Source organism: Hylobates moloch, unplaced genomic scaffold, assembly GCF_009828535.3.
Source record: "Hylobates moloch isolate HMO894 unplaced genomic scaffold, HMol_V3 SCAFFOLD_6, whole genome shotgun sequence".
In the NCBI taxonomy this organism is placed as follows: domain Eukaryota; kingdom Metazoa; phylum Chordata; class Mammalia; order Primates; family Hylobatidae; genus Hylobates; species Hylobates moloch.
The window spans coordinates 17,088,699-17,108,662 of record NW_026652281.1 but is presented as its reverse complement, the minus strand read 5'-3'; the positions used below and the strand labels follow the sequence as shown (position 1 = coordinate 17,108,662).

The window sequence follows — 19,964 nt, the reverse complement described above, 5'->3', positions numbered from 1 at the left end:
CAGAATTGGTTCCTTCCGGTGGGTTCTTGGTCTCACTGACTTCAAGAATGAAGACACAGACCTTCACGGTGAGTGTTACAGCTCTTAAAGATGGTGTGTCTGGAGTTTGTTCCTTCCGGTGGGTTCATGGTCCTGCTGACTTCAAGAATGAAGCCGTGCACCTTCGTGGCAAGTGTTACAGCTCTTAAAGGTGGTGCAGACCCAAAGAGTGAGCAGCAGCAAGATTTATTGTGAAGAGCGAAAGAACAAAGCTTCCACAGGGTGGAAGGGGACCCTTGCAGGTTGCCGCTGCTGGCTGGGGTGGCCAGCTTTTTACTCCCTTATTTGGCCCTGCCCACATACTGCTGATCGGGCCATTTTACAGAGTGCTTGATTGGTCCACTTTACAGAGTGCTGATTGGTCCATTTTACAGAGTGCTGATTGGCGCATTTACAATTCTTTAGCTAGACACAGAGCGCTGATTGGTGCGTTTTTACAGAGTGCTGATTGTGCATTTACAATCCTTTAGCTAGACACAGAGTGCTGACTGGTGCATTTACAGTCCTTTAGCTAGACCCAGAGGGCTGATTGGTGTGTTTTTGAGTGCTGATTGGTGCATTTACGATCCTTTAGCTAGACACAGAGCGCTGACTGGTACGTTTTTACAGAGTGCTGATTGGTGTGTTTACAATCTCTAGCTAGACAGAAAAGTTCTCCAAGTCCCCACTTGACCCAGGAAGTCCAGCTGGCTTCACCTCTCAGTATCACTGAACCAAAGTCTTCTGGTCACAGCTTTCCTTTTTGTAGGTGTCCTCACTGTGAGTTTGATATAGGGTGACCTAACTGCTCAACTCTATTTCATGGTAATGTCAGAGTTATTAGGGCTTTATTATGGGCATCACCACATCTAGAGTAAAATACTTCATTTCTCCAAAATTTTACGAATATTCCTTTGTAATTTAATAGATAAATTAAAATTCCAGAATAGAAAGAGAGTAAACTGAGATTGCCGGCTGTTTTCTTCTCTGGGTGCATTTGCTAAATCTAAACATAAGGTATTTAGCTTTCTCTTAGCTTTCCACCTAGGGTAAGGAAGAAAGAGGTGACTGCTACGTTCCCCCTTTGCGGCACCATGTAACTTCTACCCTCTGCCATATCCAACCTACGGTTCTGTTAGCCAACTGTTTTCCCACTACTCAAAGGGTTCTGAGGGTATGGCTTCTGTCTTTTGCATCCTTCAGATCTACTTTTCTGTGTCCTAGAGTTCAGGGGGGTTCACACTATCTCTGTATTTTTATTCAGAATATTTAATACCAGTTAGTAATCTTTATGTGACGGGTACAAAAGGTTTAAAGGTATTAGATACTTAGAAGAAACCTAGGAAATCGTGCTAGAGAAATTGAAGCTTGGAAAGACTAAATAATTTGCTCAAAGTAAGAGAGCAAGTCCTGCTATCATATTTTTCGAAACTGGAAATCTCTTTCGTTTAACCTAGGAGTTGGCATTTCTAGATACTAGTCCAAACTCCAGGAAATCAAAAAATTCTGAAGGCTTACTTACTTATTCTATGCTAAAGTAATATAATACTAAATTGCCAATTGACAGTTATATACCAGATTTAACATGATGTAATTCAGTCAAAGGGACTCAAAAAGAGGAAAAACCCCACGTTTCATTTTTCATTATGACTAAGCACAATATAGAAAGCCAAAGTGAAAAAAATAAAACTCACACTTCCTTTCCATAGGCATAGCTTTTAAGCCAACTCTTACTTCTCAAATTGTAACCTAAAAAACCTAGAGATTGTTTTCCTCCCTACTTCATAAAGACTCTTAAATTTTCTTTGTTATTTCAATTGCTATATGATTTTTACTGTTATTCTTTTCAGAATTTCTGCAAAAATCCTAAAGTGTCTAAGGCAATCAAATCACAGTAAATCTTTCCTAAAAGTTTAAAAAAAAGAACAGTAGATTTAGTTAAAAGTATGAGCTTAGTCACTGGTTTTATTTAAATATAAACATGATAAAAACACAACAGAGGCACTGTAATCATTTTTCCACACAAAGGTAGAGTATGCTCTTACTAGAAATCTGTAATTCACTGAGTACTTAAGTCAATGCTTTACTCAGTTTATTTCCATAAAACAGCTAATCTGGCATTCATATTACTTCAGAAAGGTGGCTTAAAGATTAGAAGTAGACTACTTTGCACACTAGCTGGGGGGAAAAAATGCCTGATTATGACTTCTTAGTTTTATTCAGGTCATTCTATGTTTCATTCAGTATCCCTCCAGCAGAGTACATAATACATGCTCAATAGGAATTTCATAAATGACTAACTGAAGGTAGCTGCACACCTATTTTAAAACTTACTTTCTATCAAAATAATTAAAAACATAATGAAAAATGAAAATTCTAGAATACATAATAGTTCAACACTAAAGATTCTGAAACTAGCTGAAGAGCTCAGACAAAAACATGTTTACATTTTACTATCTTTTCTTCCATTGTAGTGACTTTTCTATTACCAAATTAAGAAGAAAGAGTTCAGGCAATTTTTATAACAAAACTCACCAAAAATGTTGGTCTTCACAGTAAGTGCAAGATGAGTATTATTCCTCAAAATTTCAAGGGCTTTCATAAATGTAATATTCTCAAAGTTTTGTCCGTTTACTTCCATAATCTTAAAAGTATTTAAAAAACACAAATTAATACAGAACAGTATTAGTTACTCCTACAACCTTAAAAGCTTAATAGTGAATAAATAAAATGAAACTTGAATAAAATCTACTCCTATGTGAACAAGTTATCTCTGTGAGAAGCTGGACTACTGTTTTTCTTTTTCTCTATATTGTTGTATTTTCCAAATTCTTTACTATAAACATTTTTTTTTAAAGTTAATGCCCTCTGGGATCATACTGAGGAAATTTAAAAAATACACACACCAGATGGTTTACGAAGGAAAACATTTAATCACGGCAGATCAGCTCACAAAAATTATTGCCTGCAAATGTATATACAAATTTGTCAAATATTCTCAATGTAAATTTACTGCATTTCAAAGAGAGGTAATTCTTTTAAAGGGAGTACTCTAAATATATTTAATATGATTTTCTGCCACTGATTGAATCAGGCAGCCAAACAGCAAGAAGCACAACTGAAATGGGTTCTTCTTCCAGGTAAACACTGCTGACCCTTCATAACAGGGCTTCCCCAATTTGGCTATACCTCAGAATCATAGAAGCAGTTTATTTTAAGAAGTATTGATTCTAAGGGAAAAGGATAAAAAGATATAATGAGCAAAAACTAGTCAGAACAGAGAGCAGATCTAGGGGATCAACATAAAAATTTCAAAAGGATAAGAAAAAGAGTGAAAAAATATTAGGGAAAGAAAAACAAATTCCATAGAAGTAAGATTCCCAGAGTTGAAAGACTTGCATCTATGCACTAAAATGTCTATCTAGTACCATGCAAAAATAATAAAAAGAGACCTATTTTTAAAAACATATCTCAATGAAATTTCTGTGTTCCAAGGAGAAAGAATAAAGAATCTATAATAAACATCACTGTGGGACGATAACCAAAAGGTACCTACGAAAGAAGCGCAAAGAGTTTGGACTTCTCTTGGGCAACATTAAGTTGATGTGATAATTTTCTGTGACTTTAGCGTTCTGAGGATAAAGTCACTGCGGGAAAAAAATGTTACACTCCATTGAACACAAGTATCTTCAGGAAGGCAAGAACATATAATACTGTATCACCCATCTGTTCCTTAAAAAAGTACTAAAAGAAGTACCAAAGATAACTGTGAAATGAATTGAAACAATGGGGATATACAGTGCAAATGAAATGGAAGTGATCAATGAAATCAGTTAAGCAGGTGTAAATGTCTATATACTTGTTTAAAAGCTTATGAAACTTAATGCAAACATCAAAAGCCTTCTTGAAACAGAAGACACATAATGTTAAAAAATAACAATAATGTAGATCTAAAATCTCAGATCATTTCAACAGTAGTTGGGAAGATTGAAGGAAGAAGTAAAAGCATGATAAATGTCATTCTCAAGAATGGATTTCACTTGTGTGTGTGTCTGAAGAATTAGATTATTAAATCTGTCTGTGATACAAATAATTGAACAATAAATACACTGATTACAAGATCCTAACTATTAGACATTCCTAATGAGTAGTCTGGGGTAAGGCCCAGAAAACTCTATTATGGAAGCTGTCCTGGGAATTGTAGGCTGTTTAGCAGCATCCTCGGCCTCTGTCCACCACCATGCCAGTAGTAATCCCCAAGTCATAATAATAAAAAATATCTGCAGACATTGCCACTAGTTGAGAATCACTGTTCTAGAGTGTAGAACCTTTCATAATATGAACGAGCTCACATTCTAAAACGAAAGAACAAAATTTTAAATGGGGAGAAAGCAAGTTTCCTAAATGATTCTGATGATCAGGCAGATTTGGGAAACCACCCTTTGAAGTACGTGAGAATCATCTAGAGCAGGGGTCCCCAACCGCCAGGACACAGACCCATGGCCTGTTAGGAACTGGGCCACACAGCAGGTGAGCAGTGGGCCAGTGAGCATTACTGCCTGAGCTCCGCCTCCTGTTAAATCAGCAGTGACATTAGATTCTCACAGGAGTGTGAACCCTGTTGAGAATTGCAAATGCAAGGGATCTAGGGCACTCCTTATGAAAATTTAGTGTCTGAATGCCTGATGACCTGAGGTGGATCAGTTTCATCCAAAAGCCATCTCCATCCCCCCAGCCCCAACTCCCTGGTCCGTGGAAAAACTGTCTTCCATAAAACTGGTCCCTGGTGCCAAAAAGGTTGGGGACCACTGATCTAGAGAGCTTTGTTAAAAATACAGATGTTCAGACATCATTGCTTAAGAATGTGGTCAATATGACTAACAGGATTGAGAGAAGCCTGGGAACTGCATCTTTTATGTAACAAAGTTGCCAGCAGATCACATTTGGAATAGGCTGCTCTATACTTACCTAATGCCTATACCAAAAAGAAAAAAAAAAAATCACCATCAAATTCCAAAGAGTGTCTTTTTTCCAAGTCCCCCACTTGGCTCACTTTCCTTATGGATATAGTTATGTTACCATAGAAACATAATTTAATGATTACCATAACCTTCAGTAATCTGCAGTCACTTACATTTGAGAGTACTATGAGGTAGAAGTGCTGTCTCCTTCAAAACTTGCAAGGGTGCTAATTCATATATTGATGGTTCTGGAGTATTCTCAAGTTGCCAGCTTATACAGTGTCCTAATCCATGAAGGATAGGCAGGCCCATTCAAAGGAGGTCATGTTGATAGAGCTCAGTAGACCATGTTATTTCTGGCCACACTAGACCAAATTTTCCATTAAAAGTAATAAATATATGACAAATACATTTTAAAAATAAACCATATGCAGATACTACCTCTAAAAACAGGCTCAGAAAAATATTTCCTTAAACTGATCACGCTTTCTGGAAGATGAGAACAAAAGCAGCAGGCATAATACTTTTAAGAAGGCCTGAATATAAGTGGTTGGTTATTTACTTACCTGATCACCACGTTTCAGTCCTGAATCAGCAGCTTTGCTACCAGGTTCTACTCCTTCAACAAAAATACCAAATCCCTTCTCACTCCCTCCATTAAGGCTGAATTGCAGAGGGGACTCGCGGGAAGCCTTTTGCAGCACAACCTGTCTCCACTTAGCCTTTGCAGCACAGGCAATATTCAATAACCGGAGATGACCATTCATCTTCTGTAAAGCAGAAAAGGGTAAATGTATATAAATGTATCTATTCCTATAGGTTTTTAAAAAGTCACCTAAAATTATTAGAATTAGAGTTACAAATATACATATATAAGCTGAGGTAAACAAATCTGAAGAAGGGGGCACTCCCACACCAAAGCACTCTCAACAAGATTTCTTAATATGATTATAAGACTCTTAAATTATCATAGGTTAAAAAAGATTTCCAAGTGATGTCTCATTTACAGAGAGATGACAAAAAATTACTTATCATTTCTTTCTTTTTTTGTTTTTTGAGACAAGAGTCTCGCTCTGTTGCCCAGGCTGGAGTGCAGTGGCATGACCCCAGCTCACTGCAAACTCCACCTCCCAGGTTCATGCCATTCTCCTGCCTCAGCCTCCCGAGTAGCTGGGACTACAGGCGCCACCACCACGCCCGGCTAATTTTTTGTATTTTTGGTAGAGATAGGGTTTCACCATGTTAGCCACGATGGTCAAGATCTCCTGACCTCGTGATCCGCCCGTCTCGGCCTCCCGAAGTGCTGGGATTACAGGCATGAGCCACCGCGCCCGACCTACTTATCATTTCTTAAACTTTTCCTAATACACACTCTACTCCCACCTTGCTTATCTGCTGGCTGTTACATAAAACCAGAATCTTTTAAAACCTTTATTCAAAACCTTGAACAACTTGAACCACCTTTTTAAATACTGTCCAATGTTCAAAGAAACATTCAAGTTTTCATCTCGTCCAGAAAAGACTTCCTTCTTGTATTATTTTAGCTCTTCCTTAAACTCAGTAATAGTCTACCAGGTCTAATTCCAGTTTCAATGATCTCCAATAGTGTTAATATGTGCAAATCTCATGTCCATAACAAAAAGTTAAAGTTTTTTTTAAAGCAGACACCAAGTCTTACATTTGTTCTGATTCTACATTAATACCTTTGAGTATAAAGTAGAATGCAATGAATACCTGATGGCTAACTGATTACTGGAAAAAAAATCCCATGACTTGTTTTTTCCACATTCTGATGTCCCATGAATATTTACACAGCCAACACAGGATGACTCAAATGATAGTGGAGTGCCTCTATAACCCTTTAAACTCCCCATTTTGTATAGAGCACATGTGCTGCCGAGAAGTCAATAGGAACCAAGGGGTAATGAAAGGGACCAAATTTGCCAATTTTTCCCACTTCACTCCACTCAATCCACTGATGCTCTGTAAGTAATTAATTACAGCTCTTGAGCATTTGCTATGTGACAGGTTGCGTGTACACACTGTTAGGCTTATCAGCTCATTATAATCCTTACAACAATCTCAATGAACTAGGAACTACTATCTTTACAAATAACACAACTAAGGCATAAGATCAAGCAATGTCTGAGTTTACAAATCTGGAAAATGGTGGAGCTTGAGCTGTACTCCTAAAATACTATGCTGCATTACTACTTATTTCCTAAAATTTCGAGTTGCTTGGAGCAGGCAACCAAGTCAAAACTCAAAGTTTTGTATCTGACAGGGAGTTTAAAATGAATTCATAAACAGCTACTGTGGACTTGGAGGGAATTATCTTAGGTGCTGTACATTTAGAGCAGGTGAATCCTATGTAGAAAAGAAACCTAGAAAGTCTTAATATAGATTTGATATTTAGGATATGCACTGATAGTGAAACAGAGTTTCAATAGGCGAGGAAAAGAAAATTCTAGCATGGTCTGGATGCAGAACTGGAAAATAAAATAGTCTGATTTGGCTATAATCTAGGGTACACAGGAAAAAGGGAAAAAGGTAGGCAAGGGACCTGAATATATGGGTGAAGAACTGCTTTGGGAGGAAGTATAGTTTACTGACAAAGAGAGTAATAGTCATCACATGTGTGTTTTAAAAGCAATCTTTTGGCCAAACAGAATGAACCAGAAGAGAAACTAGAACTAGGATCAGTGAGCAGGTTATTATAATAGATCAGATATAATGAAATAATTAAGTCCTAAACTAGGGAGTAAAAAAGAAATGGCTGAGACCATAAGAAAGTATGTGAACATACATGTGTATGACTAAATCAGTGACCTAGGTGACTTTAGCAACTGACTGGAAATCCTGGCCAGGTAATTCAAGAAAAAGAGACTGAGGGTACACATATAACACCAGGTTTACAAGCCTGAGTAACTAAGAGATAAGAATGTCATTAGTCTTAATACAGAAATGGAAGGGTTGGGCCAGGCATGGTGGCTCATGCCTGTAATCTCAGCAATCTGGAAGGCCAAGGCAGGCGGATCACAAGGTCAGGAGTTCGAGACCAGCCTGGGCAATCTGGTGAAACCCTGTGTCTGCTAAAAATACAAAAACTAGCTGGGTGTGGTGGTGAGCGCCTGAAGTCCCATCTACTCAGGAGGCTGAGGCAGGAGAATCGCTTGAACCTGGAAAGTGGAGGTTGCAGTGGGCCAAGATTGCACCACTGCACTCCAGCCTGGGTGACAGAGCGAGACTCCGTCTCAAAATATATATATATAAAAAAATAAATAAATATAAAAATAAATAAAAAAAATAAATGGAAGAGTCAGGAAGGAGTGTAAATGTTGTTTTAATTGAGGTGGCAGAGAATACATGAATAAAAGTCTAGAATATAGATTCGGAAGTTCTAAGAATGGACATTTAAGACACAGGAGAGGATGAAAGCTATCGCTGTTCCAAGTTTGCTGGTGTTGGGGGGGACCACTACACTCTGAAGAATAGAAATTATTTTGAGCCTTACTGTATCTTCCAGATTTTTTTCAAATTCCTCTAGAAATCGAGTCATAGCAGGGTCACCTTCAAAATCATTAAAATGATTATTTACCCATAATAATACAATCCGTGTCACCTGTGGAAACATAAAAGAGGCAGCATATGGTTATAAGAGGAATTCCTTCTGCAAAAGTAGATTCCAAAAGCATGTCTAAAACTCAAGAAGAACTGACAACTCTCTTGTTCCCTCCCTTGTGTAAAAAAGGCTCATTCTAATAGAAAGGCATGGTTTAATTTGAGCTTTTGCTTCCCTGTGCACAGAAGTAACAGAGCCAGGACTCTGTCCACTCAGTGAGAAGACACAAGCCTGCTTGTTAAGATAAAAGAATGTCTATTTCAGGTAGCACCTTAAAATGCAAACTTCATGTCATAAAGCAGGCAATCCTATCAATCAAAAATCCATACCGAAAGCGTTTCCATGGTCAAAAACATGTTTAACCAAAACTGTAACAAAAACAAATCTGAGTCTCGTGTGGTGGCTCACACCTGTAATCCCAGCAACTCAGGTGGCTGAAGCAAGGAGGATCCCTTGAGTCCAGGAGTTTGAGACCAGCCTGGCCATAGCAAAACCCTGTCTCTATAAAAATTAAAAAACAAAACAAAAACTTACAAATCTGAAGCTTCTTTCATTATAAACACTGTAAATTTTCAAACTGCAGAATCGTTTACTTTGCTCCAGAAAAGTTAAAAATCAACGAACGTAAGCTGATTTGAATAACATCCCTAACAATGTAATAAATGAGTCATTTTTTTTAAATTGTGGTAGAATCCACATAAAATTCATCATTTTAATGATTTTAAAGTTCATAATTCAGTGGCATTTAGTACCTTAACAATATTGTGTAACCATCACCACTGTCTAGTTCTGAGTTCTGGAACATTTTCATCACTCCAAAAGAAAACCTCAAACTCATTAAGCTTTCACTTCCCATTCTGCCCTCTCTCCAGCCCCTGGCAGCCACTAGTCTGCTTTTGAGTCTATTTCTCTGTTCCGGCTATTCTGCATAAATAGAATCATACAATACCTAGCCTTTTGTGATTGGCTTCTTTTACTTAGCTTAATGTTTTCAAGGTTCATCATGGTGTAGTAAGTATTAGTACTTCTTTTCTTCTTATGGCTCAATAATATTTTATTGTATGGGTATACCACATTTTGTTTATCCATGATGGGCATTTGGGTCATTTCGTCCTTTTGGCTATTGTCAATAGTGCTGCTATGACTATTTACGTCAAGTTTTCATTTGCACACCTGTTTTTAATTCTTTGAGTATATACCTAGGATTAGAATTGCTGGGCTATATGGTAACTCTATGTTTAACTTTTTGAAGAACTGCTCAAACTGTTTTTTCCACAGAGGTAATACCATTTTACATTCCCACCATCAATGTGTGTAGGGTGGGGGTGGGGAGGAGGGTTCATTGTCTCCGTATCGTTGGCAATGTTTGTTACTTTTTCTTTTTTCTCCCTTTTTTAAAGCCATCCTAGTGGGTGTAAAGTGATATCTCATTGAGGTTATGACTGCATTTCTCTAAGATTATGTTGAACATCTTTGTCATGTGTCTGTTGACCATTTACATATCTTCTTTGGAGAAATGTCTATGCAAGTCCTTGGTCCGTGTTTAAACTGTGCTGTCTTTTCGTTGTTGGGTTGTAAAAGTTCTTTATATATTTTGGATATTAAACCTTTATCAGATATATAATTTTCTCTTATTCTGCGCATTGCCTTATCTTTCTGGACAGTGTCCTTTGATGCAAAAATAATTTTAATTTTGATGAGGTCCAATTATCTATTTTTTCTTTTGTTGCTTGTGCTTGGGTGTCATATTTTCATATTTGAGAAACCAACACCAAATCCAAGGCCATGATAATCTACCCGTTCTTTAAGGCATTATAGTTTCAGCTCTTCTGTCTCTGACCCATTTTGAGTACATTTTTGTTTATAGTATAAGGTGGCAATCCATTTTCATTCTTTTGCATATGGATAATTATCACTAAATCATATTCTTGTTCATTCCCAAAGCACGCCTTTATTTTCTTGGCAACCAAAGTAAATATATTTAATTCTAAGAAAAGAAAAAGGGTAAGAGGTGTGCAAGCCTGTAGTTTTAGATATTAGCCTCCTAAATAAAAGAATTCTGCAGTCTACCTGCAACTAGTTTATTTCCTTTAAAGTATAACTCAAAGACACACCAGACAATTATGATCCTACTTTTATCTTCTTGAAACAACTTATTTCTTACCAATTTGTGGAGGTATTACTAGTCTTTCCATTAAAAGTACAAACACATCCCATGAAATAAGCTAAGATAATGTATTTAAAATAGTGCACAACATTTAATACAAAAAAAATACTCAAAAGGTAGATTTAAATAAGTCACAGGAGAGATATATTAAGGTTTGATAAATTATTTTCAAATGATTATAAAGTCTGTAACTCAAGAAAATAAAAATATTCCCATTTTGAAGCTTAAAAGCAATCTGCCCTCTTGAAAAAATGTATTTGATGGATATTCCTTCTAAAATATTAAATCCATTTTAAAATGTTTTATTGATCTCCAGAAACAATCAAGTATTTCGGTAACATTCTAAAATACTCTCATGTAACTATTATGTTTTCCGAACTTATAGCTATACCAGAGCTTTATTTCAGTTTTTGCCTTTTAAGGCTCTCGTCCACTTTTAACATGCTATTCTGTCAAAAAAGTAAGCAGAGAATGTTTATACTGATGGTTCAGGTTCACTAATTTTTTTAGGTGTACTGAATCTTATTATCATAATAAACAGGTAATCTATGAACTATAAAAGTTTCATGAATAAAATTTTGGGTTAAAATCACATTCACGCCCTTTATAAAACCAACCTTATCTCTTAAGCTGTCAATCTTGAACCATTCCAAAAGTTTGATCCCAACATCCAAAGGACTTTCAAGAAATGTCCTATAAGTTAATAGAAAATCCTCTATATAAGTTGGATCCACGATAGAATGTTCTTCTATTAAATGCATTATGAGACGCTCAGGTGTTGCCTAAAAATCCAAGGATAGGAAGGATTAGAAAATAAACAAATGACCCAAGAACCAAAGAACTATTGTTGATTATCCCCTTTGTAGCTACTCCATTAGACAAATCGTCAAAGTACAGTTTCGCCTTTAAATCCTTAGTGCTGGGAGAATTGGAATCCAAACTTAATTGTAATCCACCAGCACCCAGAGGTTGAGAGACAGAAAAGGCAGAGAAATAAATAGCCAACAGCACTCACTCAGCTGAAGCTGTTTTCACTGGCATTTCATCATAGCAGGACCTTTGAACTTCACTAATTTAGCTCTGGTGTGGGCTGTTACTGCCACTTCCCCTACAACCAGGGCATGTATTTATTGTCTCAAGCAACAAAAGAGGTGAAAGTTAAACTAAAGAAAGAAAGAAAAAGAAAGGAATGAAAGGGAAGAAAGAAAAAAGAAAGCTTTTCTCCAAATTTAATCCACCTCAAAAATCTTTTCTGACCAGGCTGCAGGAAGAACACACCAGTTCAAGAGAGCCCGTTTTATTATTGTTACTTCCCAGAATACATGTTTCCTTTTCTACAGTTCCTCTCATACAGTTTCCTCTCCATGCTAGGTCACCATATTGAGAGGAACCAGAAGTTCTACAGACAGTTTTGAAATTAATTCAGAGTTTTAAATGCCTGTTTCCAACTTTGTAAAAGATATAAACAGGTTGGGCCCGGTGTGGCTCATGCCTGTAATCCCAGCACTTTGGGAGGCTGAGGAGGGCGGATCACCTGAGGTCCAGAGTTCAAGACCAGCCTGGCCAACATGATAAAACCCCGTCTCTACTAAAAATACAAAAATTGGCTGGGTGTGGTGGCGGGCACCTGTAATCCCAGCTACTCAGGAGGGTGAGGCAGCAGAATTGCTTGAACCTGGGAGGTGGAGGTTGCAGTGAGCTGAAATCATGCCACTGCCCTCCAGCTTGGGCAACAAGAGCGAGACTTTGTCTCAAAAAAAAAAAAAAAAAAAAAAAAGAATATAAACAAATATTTCCATACTGCTCTTCTTTGAGCTTCTGAACCAATGTTTATTACCCTTTGTAGCTTTTTCAAAGGTTGGTACAAGAACAAATATAGAAACAAACAAGATGTTAAGCCTGATATAAAAACTGTTACCCACAACACCCAACCTTCAATTTGTTGCATTCATCCAAACAATTTCACTGTTTAGAATAACTGCATGGTAAACATACATTAATACTAATAATGTTCTTTACATAAGAATCTATTAAAAATAAAAAGGTACTTTATTTATTAAAAGGTACTTTATTTTTATTTATTGATTGATTTTTGAGACGGAGTCTGGCTCTGTCGCCCAGGCTGGAGTGCCACTGTGTGATCTCAGCTCACTGCAACCTCCGCCTCCTGGGTTCAAGCAATTCTCCTGCCTCAGCCTCCTGAGTAGCTGCGATTACAGGCGTGCACCACTGTGCCCAGCTAATTTTTGGATTTTTAGTAGAGACGGGGTTTCACCATGTTGGTCAGGCTGGTCTCGAACTCTTGACCTTGTGATCCATCCTCCATGGCCTCCCAAAGTACTGGGATTACAGGCGTGAGCCACTGTGCCTGGCCCTATTTTATTTATTAAAAATAAGGTATGAAAATTGTTTCTCTAGAAGGAAATCAGAAACAACCTCCTTAAGAGATAAGAAAGTCATAGGTCATTCCTATTCTCCTATCCTCCAAAACATTCTAAGCCTAAGAGTACCAAATTGTTTTATTATTCAGGACAGTCCTGGTTTAGGGTCACTTAATTCCGTTTCCTAGAATAGCTGAGTGAGGGATGGGAACTGATCAACATGTTAGGCCATTATTCTGACTGGCAAAATCACAGAGGCAGGGTCCCTATAGAGACTAGGTCATGCATTGTAAATTTTATTTAAAGATGAGCCCTTACCTCTTTAGACTAAAATCTATCTTACCTCAAAATGCCCTTGATCCCAGCCACACAAATTTCCTGCTTTTTCTTAAATATATTATGCAATTTTATATAGCACATGCATATTTCTCTGTCTGGGCCACCTTCCTCCCTGTATCTACTTTTTGCTATTTCTTCTAGCCTAATTTAGATCCCTCTTTTTATGTCTCTCTGGCTCTTCCATCTTGAGATTTATCAAGTCATGCTGAAACTATCGCCTTGTCTTTCTCAAAAGACTGTGAGTTCACTGATAGCAGAATCTAAGTATATATTAATATCTCCCAGATCTTATACAGGGCCTGGCATAGAGTACCATAAAGTCAGTGTTGCTGAATAAATGAAGAAATGAACTGAATGAATGAAGAAATGAAATGAAAAGTAGTAAGTGCTTTCTGGGTGATTACCTGTAAACAGAAAGTCAAGGCCAGGTGCAGTGGCTCACACCTGTAATCCCAGCACTTTTGGAGCCCACCTCGGCCTCCCAAAGTGCTGGGATTACATGTCTGAGGCACCACGCTTGGCCTTGACCTGAGGATCACTTGAGGTCAGGAGTTAGAGATCAGCCTGGTCAAAATGGCAAAACCCCACCTCTACTAAAAATACAAAAACAAACAAACAAACAAAGCTGTGAGTGATGGCATGCGCCTGTAGTCACAGCTACCTGGGAGGCTGAGGCACAAGAGTTGCCTGAACCCGGGAGGCAGAGGTTGCAGTGAGCCAAGATCGTGCCACTGCACTCCAGCCTGGGTGACAGATGACAGGGCGAGACTTGTCTCCAGAAAAAATAAAATAAAATAAAATAAAAATCAAATGATCAATCCTTCTATGAGCAAAAGATGGTTATGATTTGCAATTAAATCTGAGTATGAAGACTGTAGTACAGTAAAAATAACACATTTTCAATATTTCTGTCACAAAAGCAACCCATCATCATGCAATCAGAATCTGGAAACATTTATTTTAAGGTGTGTATAAACTCATGGCAAATTTATGTTCAAGTATTTTTGATGCTCTGAACCTTCACTTAAAAAAATCAACAGTGTTTAAAATCTATTGTAAAATATATTATAAGGTGGGATGCTGGGAGACAGGGTGCACAGAGGTAGCAAGCAGAAGAGATGGCTGGTGTTATACTGGCATGTTAGAAACTGCTTACAATGAGCAAATAATATACAGAGTATAACAAGAGGCATTGTTGGTGAAGGTATTTACAAATATAGAAGGGAAAAGACTAGGGAAAACTGTGGTGCTGGTACTGGAACTGGAAGAACAGGCAGTAGTGGAATTGTAACATGGTTGTTTAATATATATATAAAGTTATAGATGTATATGTGTTTATAACAAATACATACATATATTTCCTAGCTCTGATGAAAGACTCTAAAAGCAATGACACTTCAGTAACAATGAATAAAGATCCAGGGTCTTCTTGAGAAATGGCTAATTCCAGAGCTGGTACAGTTAAGTTCACGATGAGCCTTATTATTTGCCAGATTATATGGATGTGCTCAAACGATGGGGATATGTCAAAAAATACAGGAGTCAGTTTAAAGAGTCCCACTACCTAAAATCTGGGACAATTTGAGGATTAGAATAATGATGGTAACATAAATTTATGCCAATATAAATAAATTAATGAAGACAAGACAGTTCATTCCTTCAATAAAATCAGTTAATAAATGCACGAGAAATTATTTTTAAAATCACCATTTCAGACAAGAATAGTAATGGAAGTAAAAAGTGCTGAATAGAAGTTTGTACTCAGTGCCTACTATACATAAACTAAAAGTTTGAGGATAGTATTTTGATACTGTAAGAACATCCCTCCACCAAATATTTATCAGTTACAAAGGGTAAAATGATGACTTTACACTGAAGAAACTGGGCAGACAGACACCAACATCATCAGTAATCATGGCTAACTTCACCACTGGTAGGACAACAGGTTGACATTGTGTGCCCTCTGAGTTTTGTCAACTCCTGCCAGGAAAGCATGACTTGAATCTATCTGGCCATGAGGAAATACTGGAAAGATCCAGGTGGAGGGTAATACTACAGGATATAAGATCTGTACTCTTTAAAACTGCTAAGGATATTAACAACACTGAAGGACTAAGGAACTGGTATAGACTGAAGTGACATGACAACTAAATGCAACTGTGTTCTTGGACAACATTCTAGACCAGAAATAAGTTATTATTGGGATAGTTGGTGAAAATCTAAATAGGGTTTCTGGACTGAATCTGTTTTTGTTTGTTTGGCCAGGCTGAAGTGCAGTGGTGTGATCTCGGCTCACTGCAACCTCCGCCTCCTGGGTCCAAGCAATTCTCCTGCTTCAGCCTCCCGAGTAGCTGGGATTGATTAGAGGCGGCCACCACCATGCCTAGCTAATTTTTCTATTTTTAGTAGAAATGGGGTTTCACCATGTTGGCCAGGCTGGTCTCGAACTCCTGACCTCAAGTGATCCATCTACCTTGGCCTCCCAAAGTGCTGGGATTACAGGCGTGAGCCACCATGCCCAGCCCTGAATGGTTTTATTTTAGCAATGTTTACTTCCTAACTTGAAGGATTCTATGGTGTTTATGTCAGAGTGTCCTTGTTTTTAGGAAATACACAATAAGATATTTAGGAGTGATGAGGCATCACATTTGCAGACTGCTCTCAAATGGTTCAGAAAAAAGACTAACAGAGTAAATGCAGTGAAAATATTAACAGTTGAGGAATCAGTGACAGATCTCTCTACTGTTCTTGCAACTTTTCTATAAAGTTTGAAATTATTTAGAAATAAATTACTAAAACACATGAGTCCTCACAAAAAGATAAAAATGAATTACAATGAAAAAGTATATGTGTAAGCCTATGGCATTCCACTAATATGTTAATCATTTCTACATACAAAGCTTACACTCATCTGTTTAGGAAAAGAAAGATCTCTGAGGAATAGCCTGACTCTAAGGGAAGAAGAAGTATGACATCAGACTTCAAATTATCTCTCTTATTTAACTCCCTCATATTATTAAGTAAACTGCTTCATCTGCAATTAATAGGGGCAATAATTTCGCCAAGACTAGCCTGAAAAGAGAAACAGTTATGTGTTTATTTCCCCTCTTTCAACTATAATTGTTCAGTTTATATCCAAGTCTTTAAAGAGACAAGGAGGCGAGAAGGCAAATATTAGGAGAGGGCACAACTTACAGAAGGGAAAACAGTATGGGGGTTAATACTCAGACTCTACAATTGTGCTAAGGCTTTTGATTTACCTCATTTAGCCCTAATAAAGTCTTGAATTACCTCCATATACAGATAAGAAAAGTCAGGTTCAGAGAAGTCAATGCATATTTCAGTGCCACAGATACATAGAAGCACTCTGAATCTTAATCTAGGATTACTTATGCTTTTATGACTGGTCCTTAAATTTTCTGTTTTGTTTCTAAATATTGCGGTCTTTGATGAAATTGATTCCCACTCTCAGCGGCATACAATATTAACTTTGAAAAGGAAAACTCTGACCAGTATATTCTAAAATAATACCCTACCTACTCTGATATTAAATGTCAATAAGTCATCCTTCATCATTAAAATGTGTAAAAACCATCTGAGAGATCAGACATGGTGACTCAAACCTGTAATCCTAGCACTTTGGGAGGCCGAGGCGGGAGGATCACAGGGTCAGGACTTCAAGACCAGCCTGGCCAAGATGGTGAAACCTCGCCTCTACTAAAAGTACAAAAATTAGCCAGGCATGGTGGCGCATGCCTGTAATCTCAGCTACTCAGGAGGTTGAGGCAGGAGAATTGCTTGAACCTGGGAGGCGGAGGTTGCAGTGAGCTGAGATTGCGCTACTGCATTCCAGCCTGGGTGACAGAGCGAGACTCCATCACAAAAAAAAAAAAAAAAAAAAAAAATTTTTTTAGAGAAAGACAGAGTCAACATTTAAGTTAGATGCCAAAGTGTTAATGAATTATCTTGCACTACTTAAAAAATGGTTTAAAACAAGATGAAAGCTTTGATGATAGAATAAAATCAATGACTAGAATAATAAGTAAAAACACTCACTTTGATTACAATGTGTCCTTTCCTGGTTCCACTCCGGTCTAGTTCCCGATGCTCATGTACCATAACAATTTCTCCCTCTTCCTCAACTTTATGGGTATTTTTTTCCACATGGTTTAAAATTCTCCAATAATCTTGCTGGGCTATGCAGACAAACTGTCCAAGAACAACATGGGGACAGTTAATGAACCTATAGTACATAAATATATCACTATGTACCAAGGCAGAGCACAAAGGTAAGAAATCTAGCGGCATTAGTTCTTCTTCATTTAATTCCTTTAATCTTTAACGAAAATCAAGGTGAAACAATTCACATACGAAGAGACTAAAGAAGTCTAATCTGTTTGAATTTTGCTCTTTAAAAGGAGAAGTGAACTTCTACTTCTCTCAAAACTGACACTATGTAAAAGAACACATGAAGCAGGAGTAAGTTAGAAATAAACAACTCAGAAGTTCCTGTTTCTTTATTTTTTTTAATAAAGGACTCTGAGCTGGCTAATATCAAATAGAAATGTAACAAAACCAGCATTTATTTGGTATAATCTCTTTTGAAAATTTATAGCTTGTTAAATGCCACAAATATTTGAGGCAGATACAAAATCTAGTTTCCTTTACTAACTGTGAGCTATTGAAACTCCTAATTCTCAAATAAAGCTATTTTCTTTTGAGGAAGACAAAACAGGCTCAGCTACTTTAAATTAACAGACAAGCAAGAAGACTTGACCAAAGAGATAATCTTACCTGACAATCATCTACTTTAGTCCTGACAATTCCATGCATGTACTGCTTATCCAGAGTAGGAGTAATTCCAAAACTATTTCCCATAAACAAATTTTCAACTTTTCCATCTGGATGACTGATTTCCACAGTGCCGTTTAAAATAACATACCATGAGTCAAGCTATAGAGAAAAACAAAGGTTTTATGAATCTTTTTTAAAAAAGGTAGTTATATGTTAACTTTGAAAAAGAATCTATCAATATATATAACTTGAATATAAATGAAAAAGGAGGATCTGGTTATATTACTAAATACTCTGTAACACCCTATGCTTTGAGTCTATGCAAACTACTAAAGTTTATTTTTACTCTTTCTTCTTTTAGTCACCAAACAAGAACTGTCATAATTGACCAGATTCTGAGACAAAATAGCGTAATGTTCAAGAGCACAAACTCTTGGGATATTAATCCATGCCATGCCACTAACTAGCTGAATGACTTTGGGTAAATTATTTAACCTCTCTGGGCCTCAGTTTCTCTACTGCTACAATGGTCGTATGGAAAGTATCTATCATAGAACTATTATGTTAATTAAATGAGTTAACACATACACACTGTGCTTAGAATAGTGCCTGGCAAAAAGCAAACATTTAAGAAAAAAAATAGATAGCTAATGATTATTTCAGAAAGACTAGTTAAAAGCCTGAATTTTAAGGCATATCTAACGAAAGATTCAAAATTTCTCCTATGTTAAGAAAATAATGCCTTCATTTATATGGAAATATTTAATGCTCTAAGAAGTTATTTATTTATTTGAGAGATGGAGTCTTGCTCTGTTACCCAGGCTGGAATGCAGTGGTATGCTTATAGCTCACTGCAGCTTCAAAGTCTTGGACTCAAGTGATCCTCCTGCCTCAGCCTTCTGAATAGCGGGGACTACAGGTGTCCACCACCATGCTTGGTCAATTTATTTTTTAATAGAGACAGGATCTTGCTATGTTCCCCAGGCTGGTCTTGAATTCCTGGTGATCCTTCCACCTAGGCCTCTTGAGGTGCTGGGACTACAGGCATGAGCCACTGCACCTGTCCCAAAGAAGATGTATTTTAAAGATCTACTATATATCAGTGAAAGACCACTTATTCTCCTTTAATATCAAACCCTCTTATAAGCCTGAACCTTCAATAGTTTTAATGTCATTTAAGAGAAATCAAGATGGTTAGTTCTGAAGGGTAATCAATGGCAATAAGGTATTTTTTTTCAAAAGTATAACTTTATTATTTTAAAAATAGATATACTCACTACACAACTTGTGGATTAAGCTACTGGAAGACAGGGAGTGTATCTGGCTTTTTCACCGCTATATCCCTGTATCTAGAACAGTACCTGGCACAAAGTAGGCATACAACAAATTTTTGCTGATACAACTGGAAAATAAGAGAATGCAAAAACTTGTAGAAAATAAAAGTTACTTAAAATCCCACTCTATTCAGTTGTTTAAAGCTTATTTCTCTCTTATGTATATATTTTATGTTATTGAAACATTTAGAATATCCAGCTTAAAAAATTAATACTATATTCATTTGTTCATCAAACTTTTGGGGGGAGTCCATCCTTATGACAGATGTTTTCTAGGATATGGGGAGAAAATCTGTAAACAGAGCCTAGAGACAGGGATCCTCAAAGATATTCTATCAAATAATTTTA

General features: G+C 37.1%; 1 protein-coding gene across 6 annotated transcripts in view; it reads right to left on the bottom strand.

The window, feature by feature from the left end:
- Positions 1-19,964, bottom strand: part of RAPGEF6 (Rap guanine nucleotide exchange factor 6) — a 213,515-nt gene that overhangs the window by 63,363 nt on the left and 130,188 nt on the right. For all 6 annotated transcript variants that reach the window (XM_032156511.2, XM_032156508.2, XM_032156512.2 and 3 more), the window contains 6 exons: positions 18,283-18,441; positions 17,545-17,697; positions 11,386-11,550; positions 8,494-8,601; positions 5,546-5,749; positions 2,554-2,662 (listed from right to left, as the gene is read on the bottom strand). In XM_032156511.2, the coding sequence (XP_032012402.1) occupies positions 2,554-2,662; positions 5,546-5,749; positions 8,494-8,601; positions 11,386-11,550; positions 17,545-17,697; positions 18,283-18,441 (898 nt within the window). The remainder of the gene's footprint in view (positions 1-2,553; positions 2,663-5,545; positions 5,750-8,493; positions 8,602-11,385; positions 11,551-17,544; positions 17,698-18,282; positions 18,442-19,964) is intronic.